The sequence below is a fragment of the Sceloporus occidentalis genome, unplaced genomic scaffold, assembly GCF_023333645.1.
Source record: "Sceloporus occidentalis isolate IW3139 unplaced genomic scaffold, rSceOcc1.0.p SCAF_3, whole genome shotgun sequence".
Classification (NCBI taxonomy): domain Eukaryota; kingdom Metazoa; phylum Chordata; class Lepidosauria; order Squamata; family Phrynosomatidae; genus Sceloporus; species Sceloporus occidentalis.
This window is the reverse complement of record NW_028316983.1, coordinates 19269235-19287306: the sequence shown is the minus strand read 5'-3', so window position 1 is coordinate 19287306 and position 18072 is coordinate 19269235. Positions and strand designations below refer to the sequence as shown.

The 18072-nt window shown below is 40.4% G+C and overlaps 1 protein-coding gene across 4 annotated transcripts in view; it reads right to left on the bottom strand.

Annotated features, from left to right (window-relative positions):
- The window catches only part of LOC149315623 (bone morphogenetic protein 7-like), a 121868-nt gene that overhangs the window by 23486 nt on the left and 80310 nt on the right, over positions 1-18072 (bottom strand). For all 4 annotated transcript variants that reach the window (XM_089513773.1, XM_089513769.1, XM_089513771.1 and 1 more), the window contains exon 2: positions 7631-7823. In XM_089513773.1, the coding sequence (XP_089369899.1) occupies positions 7631-7823 (193 nt within the window). The remainder of the gene's footprint in view (positions 1-7630; positions 7824-18072) is intronic.

Genomic DNA, 18072 nt, shown 5'->3' with positions numbered 1-18072 from the left:
GGATGGGGAGACTACAAACTATTTTCAGTTTCTGTGTAAGGTTGTGAAAGCTGGCCAGTGAAGAAAGCTGACAAGAGGAAAATCAATTCATTTGAAAGGTGGTGCTGGAGAAGAGTTCTACAGATACAATAGACTTCTAAAAAGACAAATAAAGCGATCCTAGAGCAAATCAAGCCCAAGTTTTCATTAGAAGCAACCATGACTAAATTGAGGCTATTGTACTTTGGATACACCACTTCACAAGAAAATGGGACTCATTACAAAACATTATAATTCTTGGTAAAGTAGAAGGGAGCAGGAAAAAGAGGGACATCACACTGCAGTTGGATTGAATCAATCAAGGAAGTCACAGCCCTGAGTTTGCAAAACATTATCAGGGCAATTGATGACTTGGGCTCTTGGGGGTCTCTCATTCATAGGATCACCATAAGTCAAAGTTGATTTGATGGCAAATAACAACAACAAGAAGAACAGACTAAAAGCTCAAAGAAAAAGACAAACCAACTTAGATATTTGTAAGCTGAAATAAACAAGCCTCAAGACATTGCTTTTTGAAAAAAAGGAAACGAATCAAGTGAACAAGTATTGGACAGAGTTCCACAGAGAGAGGGAAAGGATTTTTAAAAAACACCAAGAAGCTTCAAGCTGAAAAAAATATAGGAGGTTAGAGAGCAATGAAAGACTAGGAGAGCACAAGGACAGTAGAGAAGGGAGAGAAATGAAAGATGACAGGAAGCCCAAGTTATAGAAAATTAGATTCATTTATATGTATATTAGACTTGTTCTGTAAACCACTGCCAGCAGGAGACAACCTGATGTCCTCCAAATGTTTTAGGCAACCCACATAGTTCCTCATGCTTGCTGGGGCTTATAGAAGTTGCAATAAAAATACCAGACAGCATCAGGTTACCAAGCCCTGGTGTGGTGGAAATTCCTTGTTGAAATAAAAAGCCATAGAAACATGGAGTTGCTTTGGTTAAAGAAAAATAGGTTTTAAAATAGAGGCTTGGAGTTTAGAAAAAATTAGAGCAAAGGAGTAAAAAGAGCATCATGACCTGTAAGAAGCTAGCACCAACAAAATTAGACATAATATACACAATTTAAGATAAGGATACATTGTTGATGTTCAGAAGCAAGGTTAGAAGGAAAGCTACTAAATTCCTAAAGGAGGGGGTAAGGAGTGATGATGTAGTTTTAATGTATGCATGTATTTCTGTTCTGATTGTAAGAATTCTGTATGTTTGAATTGTAATTAGCCAATCAGGTGTATTGAAGAAGCTTCTTTGTCTTCAATAATATAAAAAGAGCCATTTTGTCTTGTTCAGGATCTCAGCTTTTTAGAACTTGAATTCCACTGAGTTTAATGTTTTCCTTTTTCGACAATTGGAAATAAACTTATGGATTTTAAATTTACTAGGTCCTCTTGTCAATCATTGCTATGCCAGGCCTAGATCTTTTAAGTTTCCTGAAATTTCTGTTACACTGGAAAGGATAACACTTGCCTAGAGAGCTAAACAATCTGACTTGGTCTATTCCCTGGGTCACCGTCTAAAAGCTAGGGTACCACAGAGCCAAGACTGGATTATCAAAGGTATAACTGGAACAAATACTCCAAAGGCCCGTTCACAATCATGGCACTATGTTTTCACTTTAACTACCATGGCAACATCCCATGGATTCCTAGGCTTTGTAGTTTTGTTAACTCTCTGGCTGTGAGTTCTAAATATTCTTTCTTAAACTTCAAATCCCAGGATTCCACAGGATGGACCCAGGGCAGCTAAAGTGGAATCACAGGACTATAAACTGTGCGGTACGAAAGAGTCTTTTGACCCTTACAGGTTAGGAGCCCTATGCTGATGCTAGCATCCCACAGAGTGAGAAAAAGAGAGAGAAACACCTTGTCCTTTGATGCTGTAAGAAATGCCTTTAGTGCAGCAATAGCAAGTAGCAAGTAATATCTAGTACATTTCTATAATGCCTATCAAGCATTTAAGCACTCCTTAAGGGGTTTACAATGTGTAAGCCAATTGCCCCCAAGAAGCTGGGTACTCATTTTAGCGACCTCGGAAGGATGCAAGGCTGAGTCGACCCTGAGCCCCTGGCTGGAAATGAACTCCCAACCTTATGGTTTGTGAGTGAGTGGCTGCAATACTGGCATTTAAACCACTGTGCCACCAGGGCTATTCAAGCCTTGAAGGCCAAAACTCCTACACACACTCCAGTCCACTGTTGGTAGCATGTACCAACCACCCAGGCTCCATTTCCTAGCTGTGGAGTGTGCAAAAAGATGAGCAGTACATTGTGTTTCACTGCCTCTTAGACTACTTGATGGTTGAGCTCAGGAGAGGGGGAGGTGGAGCTGGAAAGGAGTTATAGTTGTCAGGGCTAAGGAGTAAGACCTTTTCAGTTTGAATAAGGTAGTGGTATTTTCAGATGTGTTTTTAGTGAGTAAATTCTTGGTAGTGTAATTTTTATATCGCGGTTGCTTCTATTTTGTATTTTTCTATTTAGGGCTTTAAGATTTGGATCCATGTTGCAATACAGCTCAAGCAGAAGAGCTCAGGTCAAAGAGTCCTGCATTCAAGTCCTACATTGGTACCTCATGGAACTTTTAGGACAGTGGATATGAGTGATTCAATATATAATTTCTTGTATTGTTTGAAGTATGCCTTTCTGAGCTTTAATGTTTGCAATATTCAAATAAAATGTGTTTCCAATATTCCATTATAGTTGGCCCCTTAGAATCCAGAAAGAGGTACACATGCACAAAGAGTACCGTCTTTTCAGAACTGCTCCAAGGTGCCGGCCATCTTAATCTGGCCTTGGTGAGAGCTCTGAGGGCTCCTCAACTGGTTTGCATCAAGGAGACCACACAGCTTGTCTGCCAGGGGCCTGCTGCTGAAACTCTTCTGTAGGGCTTTCAAATGGTAACCAAAATGGGACCGAGCAGCTCCCACAGGAAACAAGGATGAAAAAGTGTTGCTCTCAGGCTCAAATACTGGCATCTGATGTGGAATTTCCAGAGGTGAAAGGCTTCCTCCGCTGCTTGACTCAAACATCTTCGCTCACCCACAAACCACAATTCATGAAAGCTACTGCTTTTATTATTTTATTAACCTTACTTAGAAGAAGCCAATCTTAAAAAAAACAACACTGAAATGAACCCATGACACATCCCATTGCACACCATGAGTCAAGTTTGGGAAATTGTATAATGCCTTTGTTTTCCTGTAGTTTAGTTTCAGTCCTGTGTAAACAGTGGGCCTGAAGGGGAAAACCCTCCAGCAAGGAAGATTAAAGGGAGTTGTCCTTCCCACACAAATTTAGAACTTTCCTACTAGTGTCCAGTGATTTACTTTGCAGCAGTAATGGATTAACGATTCCTATTCTAGCCCCCACGGAATGGGATACACCACTAGAAGAAGAGAATCCCATGAATAGCAAATGCATTCCAAGATGGACTACTCACTCATTCCATTTCCTCTTTTCTCTCCCCCCCCCCCTCTTTTCAGCAAGATAAATTATCTTGGTTTATGATTAATCCTGTGCTATAAACGCAGAAGGCACAACACGAAATCAAATCAAAGGGTACACCAGTCAATAAATTATGCCACAGGAAAAGTCTCATTAAGTCATGTGGAAAAAGAAGACATTGCGTCTTGTTTTGCAACAAACAGCAAGCACAGTTGAGCAATGGGCAAGGTTGAAGTCAGGAACTGGAGTCCCCAATGTATACTTTGCACATTGCCAACCAGGTTTTAATGAGAAAGACCTCTTGAATGCATGGAGAGAAGCTTCAGGTGAATTCAGTGTCTCAGAGCAGCAAATGGAGAAACCAATATAAATCATTTAAACAATGCCAAATTAAAATTAATAAATTGTTCAAACATAATAAAAGCATAGTAAGCAATTCAAACACATTTTAAAAGTGTGAAAAGTGTTAAACAATTAAAACTATGTATATGGCTAAAAGTAAATTGAGATCCAAAGACTTTTATATAAAGCCATATCTTGATTGGTGCCAGTCAGGCCTTCAAAGGGAGGGCATTCTATGGTTAAGGCACCACAGCTTAAAAAGACATCCCTCAATCCTCCCCAATCATATTGCCCCCAATAGTGAGATGCAGAAAAGGGCCCCTATGGCAGTTTTCAAGTCTTGGGAACACCTTCACAGGATTGATGTGGAGGTTATCTACTGGTACTGGTTGTTAGTGTGTGCCTTCTGACTTATGGCAACCCTAGAGTGAATCTATCCTGGCTATCCAAAATACAGCCTGTGAGATTAGACCCTGAATATCACAAGAGAGAATCTAACCCCTTAACTGTTACACACTCTGCTTCTCCACAACACAGTAGCTCTATTGCAGTTGGGCTGAACCTCACACAGTCAAGAAATTTTCTGCACCTCTTCATGTTCTTGGCTTAATCCTGTCTGCCTGCTCCATCAACTGGGACTGGTGAAACCAATTCTGTCAGTTCTCCTTCATTCCTAGAAAAAGGCTGAGTTCAACCTAAACATACTTACCACTGGACAACCACCACATTAAGGTGTAATTTGCATAAATAAATCAGGCTCCTCATATCAAGTATCCCAAACACAGCTATTGTATCACATGATCTCAAAAATACAGCAAGTTTCAAGAGAATCACTTGAACCATTCAGACTTGAACCAGACATCCACACATTTATTAATAAGCCTAAAACAACTGTTTTGGCTCCTAGGATTGTACAACCTCTTTGTAGACTGGTCTAGGTGGAAGCAATTGGAACTGAAGCAACCTAAAGGGAGATGTAGCTATACAATGCATCTCCAACAAAAGCACAAAAGGAGCATCTTGGAAGAAGAGAAGTGGACTTTTGTTCAGTGATAGCTCCAGATTTTATTCTGGGACAAAAAATCTTACCAGTACTTTTGAATTACACACTTAGGGAAAGAGATGATGTAATGTCACTAAAATGTATCTAGCTAGCTTCTTCCTACAGTCTTGTAGCAGCAGAATTTTTGCTTGCCTGAAGCAGCTGCTGCAATCCTGCCCAACCAGAATGCCATTCTGTCTCTTGGTGAATTAGTATATTTGACCATTATCCCACTTTGTCTCCAGTTCTCCATTTCTGGGCAAGGCAATGACATGTGTCATTACTTTCTAGCTCCAGGAGTTTCTGGATGAGACAGATTATCTAGATCTATTTCAGTATGGCTTCAGGCCCACTTACAAGACAAAAATTGCTTTGGCCATATTGGTAGATAACCGATGGTGGAAACTGGACAGGGGGAGCGTTTGTCTTTCAGACATTATAAGTACCGTATATACTCAACAATAAGTCAACCTCATGTGTAAGTTGAGGGCAGGTTTGGGGGCTACAATTATGGATTTTGGTATGACCCACAGATAAGTCGAGCATAAAACTTAGAGCCATGTAACAAAGGATCTAAAGGATGGAGCAAAGGAAATCAATGCCAAAAAATTTACAAAATTCCAACAGGCATAACTGTGTTCACCCCAAAGGCTGGATGGTTGAGAGAGTAAAGGAGAGTCAGTGTTTCCAGGACAGATTGCATTCTTGCCTTTTACCAGGAGATGGTTCCTTTTTTAAAAAAAGAGTTAAAGTACAGAACGTATATTGGCCCATGGATACGTTGATTCAGTATTTTGGGGCCACTTTTTGACTAAAATTTTAGACATATACATAAGTATATACAGGACTATAAACTGTTGTATCATTGTGGCCATCTCATGGGGAAGGGACATGTGAGGTCACTGTTAAATTGGCCCCATACATGAGTCCAGAAGGTGGTGCTGAGTGACTTTTATTCAACTGTTTGGCCACTGGTTCTGTTTTGTTTCCTGTGCTTTTTAACAATGATATGAAACCACAGCTAGTGAAGTACAGTGAACTAGGCACTGGCTATGACTCTGGAGACCAGGGTTCAAACCCCCACTTGGCCATGGAAACCCACTGGAGGACATTGGGCAAGTCACACTCTCTCAGTCACAAAGGAAAGCAAAGGCAAACCCACTCTGAACAAATCTTGCCAGGAAAGACCCATGGTTGCCATATTCAGAAATGACTTAAAGGCACACAGCAACAATGAAACTTCAGGGAGAAGTTGTCTGGAGTTTGAGGGCTTTGTGACATCAGTATGCTGATGACACCCAACTTTATATCCCATTTCCACCTTACAATCCAAAGAAGCTATCCCATATCCAAAACAGTGCCTGTCAGTATGGACTAGATGAATATGTAGTAAGTCGAAACTTAATGCAGGCAAGACAGAAGTGCTGCTGGTCATTCACAAGGCAGATCAGTGATTAATGATTAATCAACCCTACTCCTGCTGAAGACAAAGTTTCACAGTTTGAGTGTGAACCTGTTCAGGTCCTGAACTAGTTTGTTCTGGGAGCAAGAGGTACATCAACAGTTAAGGTTTGTGTGCCAGTTGAACCTATTCCTAGAGATGTCTGCTCTTGCCATGATGATACATGCCTTACTTAACATCCTGTCTGAATTATAACATACTCTATATAGGGCTTCTTTTGAAGAGTGTCTGGAAACTCCATCTAGTTTAAAAGGCTGCAGCTGGATTGTTAACTGAGAGTAGTTACTTGAAGGCACACAACAACAACAACAACAACAACAACAACATACAGCACATGGCTCCCTTGTTAGAACATCTGCATTGGCTGCCAGTCTGTTTCCAGGTACAATTCAAAGCATAGGTTGTAACCAATAAATCCCTATATAGCCTAGATCTGGGCTTTCTGAAGGACAATGTCTTGCCATAAAGCCTGCCTCAACAATTCCTCACCTTTTCAGGGGAGGTGCTTCTCTCAGTCCCACCAATCATTCACACCTTTAGTGAAAATATTAAAGAGAACCTTCTCTGCAGCTAACCCCCAAACTCCAGAATTTTCTTCCTAGGGAGGTTATACTGGCTCCCTCCTTACAACCTACCTACTTACCTACTACCCCACCTTTTTCCCAGCACAAGACCTAAGCACTTTCATAAGCAGTTGAATGTTTTATTTCAACAGACATTAGGAAACGGATAGTTTTACCAAAAAAAAGAGCTCTTTAATGAGTTGTTCTGCTTTTGTTTCAGTTTTGTTTTCAGTTAATACAGTTGGCCCTTCTTATACACGGATTTTTTATACACGGATTCAAGTCTACACGGTTTGAAAATGTTCCAAAAAAGTATAAATTTACCTTGATTTTCCATTTTTATAAGGGACTCCATTTTGCTATGTCATTATAGTTAATGGGACTTGAGCATACACGGATTTTGTTATACACGGGGGATCTTGGAACCAAACCCCCAGCGTGTAACAAGGGTCCACTGTACTATGTTACCTGGGACCAGGCTTCTTCTTGCCCCTCATATTTTACTTACATAAAACAACAACAAAAAACAACAGATTATACCTATTTTGGTTTCTCAGTTTAGGGCAATGAGAGACTCAAATATTTGGATTCTTTAATTTCATTTTAAATTTAGGGTCCAAATCAATGCAAACCAAATTAACTGCCCAATCCAAACAGCTGAACTGGGCTACAAAATGAATGGGTGGGGGTTGCTGCTCTTAGTTTCTCATCATTGCTCAGACTAGTGTATTTGCATCAGTCACTCACCTTCCTGGGTGTTCTTGGAGGACCTGGTAGACGCTGATCTGGAAAGTTTCATTATCAAAGCGTTCTCTGATGTAGTCCTTGTAAATCCGAAACTCTGCAGCAGTAACCGCTTCACCCTCAGGGATTCTGGAGAGGTCGAACCGGAACTCCCGATGGTGGCTGCGTTGGTGGTAGAACTCTCTGTCATGCTCCACTGCCAAATTAAAAGCAACATGTTGGCACTCATACTTTTGAACTCATCATCTGCAAAGCACTGTATGGCAGAATTCTTGTTCCTCCATTAGAAGACATAGACCACAACAGGCAAAGACTTCAACAGAATCTTCAATAGAAGATTAGGAGCAAACTTCTACCAGTGGTCAAGACCTACTATGAAGAAATATGCTTAAGAAAATGGATGTTTGATGACCCTGGACCAGAACTGGTTGTACCACAAGGTGCTAAGCATTCTATTTCCCTAACATGACTGCTGTCTGCTCTGGACCATTTCTGTAAAAGCAGGTGCTGAAAATCTTTGGCCCTTCAAAAAATTAGATTTTTGCTCCCAGCAGCCCCAACTGGCATAGCAATAGTAAAGAACGATAGGAGATAAAGTCTGAAACATCTGGTAATGCTGGTATTGTCACACCTCTCCATCATTATTTCCATACTGCAGTTGGGAGGAAGGGGCTAAAACAGAGCAACAAACTTGCCTAAGCCTGTATCTGCATTGAAGAATTAATGCAGTTTGACAGTGCTTTAACTGTTGCGGCTCAATGCTATGGAATTTTGGGCTTTGTAGCTTTGTGAGACATTTAGCCTTCTCTGTCAGAGAGCTCTGGTGCCACTACAAACTATAAATCCCAGGATGCAGCCATGACAATTGAAGAGGTGTCAAATTGCATTAATTCAGTGTGGCAGCAGCTTCAGGCCAGCTAAGCAGTCTCTGTGAAATGTTAACTGATGACTTCTGGATCCATCTTAGATACTATCTGACATCAGCTCTCCGTCCAGATCTCAGCTATATTCATTGAGTAGGCTGTAGGACTTCATTTGTGGTTTTCATCCATTGTGTATCAATAGGAGGATGATCAAGCAGATCATGGATGACCAAATACTTAGTCACTTTACCGAACTGTAATGATATAGTCCCTGGAGGCCCACATTCATTCATTCCTCTGTTTTGGTGGGGAGGATTACATATTAGATCCTCAGTTGTTCCTGTTCACATAAACAGGGTTATTTTTTTTTTTTTTACCAACTCTTCCTTCCAACTGCAAGTCCTTTTTTCCCTATTCCACAGTATTTTCAAGGCACCTTAAGTGCAACAGCAGAATTTAAAGAAGGGGGAGATGGGAAAGTCTCACTCTGTAAACTCTATTCTGTATTTAATTAATTTAAAAACTTTTCTCCCCACCTTTTAACGCTACAGACTTTAAAACAGCAATCATCAGATTTTAATTTTATAATCAGTATTTAGCAAAAATAAAACACTAATCAGCCAAAACAAAACAAAAAATAACAGCAATTTAACTAAATAATAGATGAAAATGAGAAAGAGAGAGAAAGAGAGAGATCCCAATTCCTCCAACAAAAGTCTATGAAATAAAACAGATTTACGTTAGTGTTTAAAGAAATAAAAGGAAAGAGGGTGAAGCAATGTCTCCATATGGAACATTCAATAGGAAAGGTTTGTTGTTGTTGGGTACCTTCAAGTCATTTTCGACTTATGGCAACCCTATGTTGAAACTATTATGAGGTTTTCTTGGCAAGTTTATTCAGAGACGTGTTGCCACTGCCATCCTCTGAGGCTGAGACAGTGTGTCTTGCCCAAGGTCACTCACTGGATTTCCATGGCTGAGCTGGGAATCGAACCCTGGTCTCCAAAGTCTTAATCCAGCCACCTATGAAAAGACTCTGTCTCTGGGTTCATGCACTTATTTTCTGAAGGCAGTAGTATCTTAAAAGTACAGTCTCAAACAACAACCTAACCTAATTGTCAAGCTCATATGGGAAAAGTTAGTTCTGAAGATAATCTAATCTTTGACCACATGGAGCTTTATCAATCAAAATTAATTACACCCAAAACTTGCTGAGATACAGCAGAGATTTTTAAGCCTCAGTGTGATATGTTCGCTATGAAGAACATAGTTAACAGTTTGTCTATCCTACATAACCTGTCCTACAGATATGTAAAACATATTGCTATTATCGAGCCTAGACATTACCAAAGCACAGATAATTGTGGTAACTTTTCCTATAGAGGGAGGGAGCTGGTACACCAACCAGAGTTGATGACAAGTACCACAGATGCTTGTTGGCAAGAAATGCTGCACCTAACAGTGCTCTCCCGATGTGGAAGTAACCCTTCAGAGGGAATCCAGTCCCATCTAGAGTAGTAGAAACCACAACCTCCAAGGTCAAGGCATACCTCCTTTAATGTTGGCTAGAATGCATTTCACTATGTTAGTCTCGTCTAGTCCATTACTCATTCCAGACACGCAAGACTAAGAATCACTTGTGATTTCAACAGCCTTATCCTGCCCACTTTCTTTCCCACACAAAGCTTTGATGATCCATGAGTAAGGCACTCTTGCATGATAGGCTAGACAGCATTCTAACATAAGGAAATTAGTAGTAATTACCCAGCATGGTGTAGTCAGTGGTTTTGAGTGTTGGACTACAACTCTAGAGAACAGAGTTCAATTCCCTGCTCAAGCATAAAAATCCACTGGGTAATTAACACTGATTTCCTTACGTTAGAATGCTTGAGCAAGTCAGACTCTCTCAAGTCTCAGAGGATGGCAATGGCAAACCCCCTCTCAAGAAACTTGCCAAGAAAACCCTATGATAGGGTCGCCATAAGTAAAAAATGACATGGAGGCCATAGTAAGTAGCAATAGAAAGTACATTTCTATACCACTTATCAGTACACTTAAGCACTCCCTAAGTGGTTTATAATGCATAAGCTAAATGCCCCCAAAAGGCTGGCTACTCATTTTAGAGGCTTACAGAAGGATGCAAGTCAGAGTGAACCCTGGAGTCCTGCCTTGAACTCACAACCTTTTGGCTGAGAATGGCTGCCATACTAACATTTAACCACTGCACCACCAAGGCTCCCACCAAGCACACAACAACAACACAACCCAAGAAAAATCTATTGCTACTTTCTTTAAACAAAAGTCTTACATGAACTATGTGACTCATGAGTAACAGTGCATATAACCCCAGTGGTCTAGTCATGAATGAGCAGTGGCAAACTTAAAGGTCCCATTAAACATCCTAGTAATACCTTTGATTCATCTGAAACTGGCTGTATAACTACTTCCCATCTTCTGCATGCAATACTTCTGAGTTGTCCATTCCTGAGCTAAATAGATTCATTTCTGCATGACTGTATCTGCTAATTATGCCACATCATAAGTCCATATCAACACATCTCAGAATCCTTGAAACTGTTAATGTTTTCACTGAGGATTACTCTGTGCAGCTGGATTCTTCCATGTGGCATCTTTATACACAATAAAGATCAGCCTCTCCCTTTTGTAAGAATTGTTTTCCATTTTCTTTTTACAATGGAGATTAATTTAGTGGTTCTTGTCGCCTTTGATCCCTCTGGATTTGCAGACAACCAACCAGATTTTATTTATTAAAATAGTTCTACCCAGCCTTTCCATAGCAACAAGAAGGGACACCCTTTCCCAAGGCAACTAACGATTAAATCATAAAATTTAACAAAATACCAGACCTCAGAAGCCCCCGTTTATTACCCTTTGGACTACACTGCTTGGGGTGGGGGGGGGGTCTGGGAGTTGAAATCCAAAAAGCAACTTGTCTGAGAGGTTTGAATGACTAAAGAGCAAACTAAATTTTAACCCAGCAGATTCCTATGTCTAAATTCAGATCTAACCCAGTCACACTGAAAATGAGTATGGGGCCTATTAAGAACAATGCAAATTAGCAATTTTCCTCTCTTGTACATCAGCTTGGTCAGCCAATGGTCCATCAAACCCTGTTTTTCCAGATTACAATATTCTTTCAGTACTAGAACCCAGACAAGAGATATCAGAAGAAACACTGAGGAAATATTCAAAGAGTTAGTATTTTCTATCACAAAATGTCATAAAGGAATGTACTACTATCTTTTGAAACTATGTTCTAACAAAACCTTTTGTGGATCCCAGTCCACTTCATCAGATGCATGGAACATCAAGCATTTCATGAAGCAAACTGGAGTCCATGAAAGCTTATGCTTTCAGTTATTAATCCAGTTAGTCCCAGCTGTACTATGGGATTCCTTTATGGCTGTTTAGATTGGGGAGAGAGAATGGTCACAGGATGGGAGTCATACCCTATTCACCAGTGTCACTAGCTCATATATTCCTTCTGCTCTTAACAATCAGACACACAGAGGCATTTTGTCTTCCATTTTGGTTATCAAAAGAATTCATGTACTGCTTATCTGTTCACCAATACTCTCAAAGCAATGTACGTAAAAACAGATAAAAATATACTTTATAAAGCGATTAAAAGCAATTTTGGAAACCCATTAAAATCCTTTCAGAACAGATTTAATCACTTAAGAATAGATTGAAAACAGTCCCAAAAGCTAATATGTAAATGAGTTTTAAAGACCAATGGCCAGTGGAACAATACAGTGATGGCTGCCCATCACAATCTCAACAGAGATGAGATCAGCCTGATTTCCAATGGGACAGAGTTGCATAAGTGAGATACTGCTACAGAAAAAGTCCTGCCTCCTGCACTCAACAGTCTAACCACTTAGGAGATTACCGCACAAGGTGCTAGCGATGGAATTACAACCTATGGTTCCTCATCTTTTTGCACGACTTTGTCACTCATCCATTGGTGATCCGTTGCTGAACTGTTGTCATACCATTATTGCACAATTTCATATTAACAAGAGTCTGAGATACTTGCCAATGCGAAATTGCACAATAATAATGGTACAACAATGGCAATGGATGAGTGAAGACATCATGGAGAAAGGAGAGAAATCATAGGTTGTAATTCCACTTCAGTTCCATTACTAATCTCTTTAGAGTGCTGGGAAATGCACAAGGCATTTATTTACTCATGCATTTACCCATGATTTGGCTAGTTTGGGCTTTCTTAAAATAACAGAATGGTTGCCATGACATGTTGTTGGGTCTCTACCTAGTAACTAAATGAAGGCATAACTAGATATTACTTCTTGTGAAAGTCTCTACATCTAATTAATAGACTATTACTGATGTGTTATGCTTCACTTCACTTCGACTGAATAAAATTTGCCAATTGCATTCCGTTGGTGGATGGTGTCTCTCATATCAATGGGTCAGTGATTCCACTCTAGGTTTTGGCTGGAATAGAGTTTAGGAATAATGTTCAGCACCTTGGAGGACAATAAAGTTTAGCTTAAAACCTAGCATGGATTCACTGCCCCACTAACATGGGATTCTCCAGCTGCCACTGCTGTGCTCCTTTAATTCATCCTTCTGTCCTAGCAATCAACATGCCTGAACAGACTTTAAAAGGAAATTTGTTAGACAAATTGAGGAGGATATACCGTAGGTCTCAGTGGCATAAAGATGAGAGTGTGCCATTGTGCTCATGTCCTACTTCTGGATTCCTGGGAGGCATCTTATTGGTTCTTCTGGAAAACAGGCCTTGGGTCTGATTCAGCAGCGCTCTTATTAGGTTCATTAGTATATGGATGCAACCCTAACATATGGCATCAAAACAGCATCAAGCAAGCCTGCCATTTAACAGAATGACGCAACTCATTGAATGAACCTGATCCATGCAAATAGTGTTAAGAGGAAAGACACTATAGTTCCTGTAACACCCTGTCCCCTCTGTGTTCCTGCTCCATGTTCTTTAATGTGGCTTAGCATTTATTGCTCACATGAAAATGCAGGATCCAACCCTGGATTTAACACTCATTCTTACCCATGGGAAAGCTTCTTATCATACTTCTGCCAGCTTTCTCATCTACTAAAGCAGCAATACCACTTTACAAGCTGGGCTGGGAGAATTCATTATTAAACCCTTTGAAGATTAAATGGGCTGTGCACCATGCAAGCACATATTTATTCAAAGTGCAATGGCCTTACTGGTTTCCTCCCAACTGTATTTGGCAAAAACAAGAATGCCCCACAGGTAAATAGACACAGGAAGCTTTCCTTGTATAATAAGGTTAGACTAGTTATCTTTCCAGACCAGCATTGTTTACTGCAACAGTAGGCAAAGCATGGGGCACATGTGGCCCCTAATCCATTTTCATGGGTCCTGGCACCCCATAACCCAATGTCCTTGCCCCCAGCATGGAAAATTGCGGGGGAGAGGAGATGATTTTCCACTTCTGGAAGGATCCAGGAATGTTGCTTTTGTTCTATCAACAAAATATTTTTTTAAAAAACCTGAAAAGCAACAGTGATTGCCAGGATACGTCTGGTTTTTATTTATTTATTTTAAATCCACCTGGTGTAGCTCACAGAGGATCTTGAGGGAGAAACTGGCCCAAAAAAATTCTGAAGTGTCCCCAATGGCCATTTTGTTGTGACTGGCAACAGTTCTCCAGGCTTGAGCTAGAGGTTGTTCATATTACCTGCTTGTGGTTGTGTGCTTTCAAGTCATTTGTGACTTATGGCAAATCTAAGGCGAACCCCATTGCTGGGGTTTCTTGGCAGAATTTGTTGAGAATGGGTTTGCCCTTGTACTTAAAAAGCTCTTGTACTTTTTGATGGTTGTACAGAAGAGGAAATTTCAACAAGTGTTGGCTGTCACAGAAGCCACACCTCCTGAAACTCTCTCTTCCATGCAACCATTAAATGTACAGGAAGTTTCCCCAATTTTCACTCTGGCAATCCAACCCTTGTCATACTAGAGCTCACTAACAATGGGTTACAAATAATAACATTATCTAAAATTCACAGGTGGTAATCATGTGCCATGTAGGCTGAAAATGGCCCTTGGGAGGATTCCATATGGCCTTTGGACTCCCTAGATCACGATTCCCAAAGTTTGGTCCTTGAGGAGTTTTGAACTTCAACTCTCAGAAGCCAGGAAGAAATTCTGGGAGCTGAAGTCCAAAACATCTGAATGACCAACATTTGGGAACCACTGCCCTAGACCCATCTGACCTTTCCTAAATGTCTGGAGCATCTTTGATCACCCAAAATGGTAGACACATGGTGAAAGGCCAAAAAGGTCCCTGTGAAGTGTAGAGGATGCTCATCTCTGCTGTAATTTCTCCATTTTTGAGGCAAGAAGGTCTTGACATCAGCCATGTTTTTAAAAATAATGCAATGAGTAGTAACACCATTGTGTTTTAAGTTACGTTTATTGTGCATGTATGTATATATTTTATATCCTACTTTTCTCTCACTATGGGACCCAGAGCTTACCTTAGGGGTCTTACTGAAAGCCTTTTAAAAGCCATTTTTGTGTTTTCCAAAATATTTTTCCATTTCAAAAATCTGAAAGGAACCAAAATGGAATTCACTGACTGATTTCATTTGATTTATATCATACTTTTCTCCTGACTAGGACTCAGGTGGAGTAGCGGTATGTTGTAATGTGTTGGCAGTGCAGCCTTTACCACATAATGTGAAAAGCAAACAAGTCACTTTCTAAAATTACAAGTAGCAAGTAATTGTGATTGAACATTAACTCTCCAAGCTCGGTCCCAACCACAGCTTAGTTGCAGAACTACAGTAATTTATTCATGGGCCAGTTATAATGGTCACGGTGACACATGCCTTAGTAACATCCCATTTGGATTACTATAATGAGCTCTACATGGGGCTGCTTTTGAAGAGTGTCCAGAAACCTCAGTTGGTTCAAAGAGCTGCAGTCAGATTGTTCACTGGGATTGGCCACAGGGAGCACATAAGTCCCTTGATGCATCAGCCCCACTAGTCACCAGTCTCTTTCCCTAAAACAATTAAAAGTGCTGGTTAAAACCTATAAAGTCCTATATGGCTCAGATCCAGGTTATCTGAAGGACTATATTCTCCCATATGAGGCTACCCAAGTTTTCAGATCTTCTGGGAAAGCCCTTTTCTTTGTCCTACCATCCTCATAGATACATTTGGCTAAAATAAAAAGGCCTTCCTGGCTGCTCTCAGGCTCTGAGACTCTTTTTCTATTTAGAGAGGTTAGACTAGGGCCCCATTCACACTGCATTTTAACTTGGGCTCTGATTTCATTTAAATTAGGGATGTTCTCACTTGAGCCGGATTTTCTTGACCCAAATCAGGGGGTTGTTCCCACTTGCGACGGGGTTTTCTGACCCGAATTAGGTGGGGGCACAGTGTAAATTCCCCTTAAACCAGCTTTTTTTAAATGGATTTTCTTGCGTTTCAAAAGAACCACTTTTTTGGTGAGGTCTGCCAATGGGAACATGAAAATTGATCCCATCCAATTCCTTCCTTCCCTCTCTTCTCTCCCCTTGGCACCTCTATTCTTGCCCTTTCTTCCATGGCCCCTAGGACACTTCATTTCTATCCATCTGTAGGCATCAAAACATACTGTACATCTGACAAAGTAGACTCACGTCTACAAAAGCTTATGCTAACAACTTCTTTCAGTTCATCTCAAAGGTGCTACAAGATCCCTTTATACACACACTTGTAGGCAGTTGAACACCTTTTTGTTTCAGCAGGATTCTAAGGGCTGATAACCTTCTAGAATGGTCTATGCTGTTTGTTTGACGTTTTCTTTTTAATGGCTATACTTTTAACTGCACCTAACTCTATTATTTAAATATATTATATTTACTTATATTTTAAATCTTTGTATGATGTGTTTTACCTTTACAAGTTGCCTTGCGTCCCAGACTAATAACAAAACAGTCTAGAACACCAACGTTGCTGAAATCACAACCACAAATTGTTTCAGAAAGGTAGTTATATAAACTTCATTGTTATTACAGATTATATTACTGCCACATATGCAGTCAGCCCTCCATATTTGCAGCTTTGATATGTTCTCTCCAGGAATTTCTATATATTCCAGCTGCCTCTATGATCAACGTTCACCAAAGTCACACTGGAGGACCGAGAGTCCTAGAGAGAACAATTTTCAAGGCATTTGTAAGTGCTTCAGCACAATTCTATGATCAGCTTCTGGCAGGTGTTGACCACACTTGCACTGGAGGACCTAAAGAGTCCTAGGACTTTGTCACATGAGGAAAATTGGGGGGTTAAACAGTGCAAATCAGCCCAAGAAGCACTGGTTTACATGACTGGCAACCAAGTTTAATGAAAGACTGTATTTCCCTCATATCAGCCTACCCAAATTTTCAGTCCTTTGGGAGGAGCTCTTTTCTCTGTTCCACAATAAGAACAGGCACATTTTAGGAGCATGCAAAAGACAGCCATCTCTGTGGTTACTCCCAAAGTCTGGAACTCCCTCCCATGAGAAGCTATGGTGGTTCCCCCCTCTGTTATCTGACACATAAAGGCATTTTTATTTAGGCACATCTTTGGTATGTAACTTATCTTGTATAATGATGGAGGTTTTAATGGGGGTTGCTGGTTCTGCTTTAGTATTTCTACTATCTTTTCAACATATTTGATGTTGTAATTACGATTCTGCGTTTTATCTTGTATTTTAGTATTGTTAGCTATGTCTGGCACTATTTGAAGTGGAAACACAGAGTCTAAACAAACAAGCAAGCAGCTTTTTTTCAGATGACATTTCCAAACCACCTTGACTGGGGTAAGTGAAAAGTTACTAAAAATATTCTATTGACATGAATGAAGAAATAGCCTGTTCTTAGTTGTTCAAAGAAAAACAATCCAAGGCAAATATTTTAATTACTCTGCACACTCATTTTAAACATTTACCCTGCCCTATCTGCTTATGGCACCATTTTAGCATTCAAACATACATTTTAACATGCATCTTTTGAGTGCTGAGTTGTGATCTACTGGGATGATAAATGATATAAAGAGCTCAGGTGTATGAGGCCAGTTTTCCAGCAGCCCCCATCAGAGTTGTTTACTCTTAGAATTTAGCCCCTAAAACTAGCTGAAGCATGTGACAAGATTCTTTTTAATTCAAGCATATCTTAAATTATTAAAATGAGCAGTTATTGGGATGCTGAAGAAACACTTCTCCCTATAGATGCCCGCCCCAGGATTCAGGTATGCTGGGGAGAGGGTATTCTCACCGGTTAAATGCCAGTACTTCAGCCACTCACTCAAAAACCACAATGGTGTGAGTTCAATCCCAGCCAGGGGCTCAGGGTCAACTCAGCCTTGCATCATTCCGAGGTCACTAAAATGAGTACCCAGCTTGTTGGGGGCAATTAGCTTAGCTTACACAGTGTAAGCCACTTAGAGACTGCTTAGTGTGGTATGAAGCGGTATATAAATGAAGCTGCTATTGTTATATGCTATGGCACCCCAGTTATCAAAGGTCCTCCTCTTGGAGGCCTGCCTGGTGCCAATGGC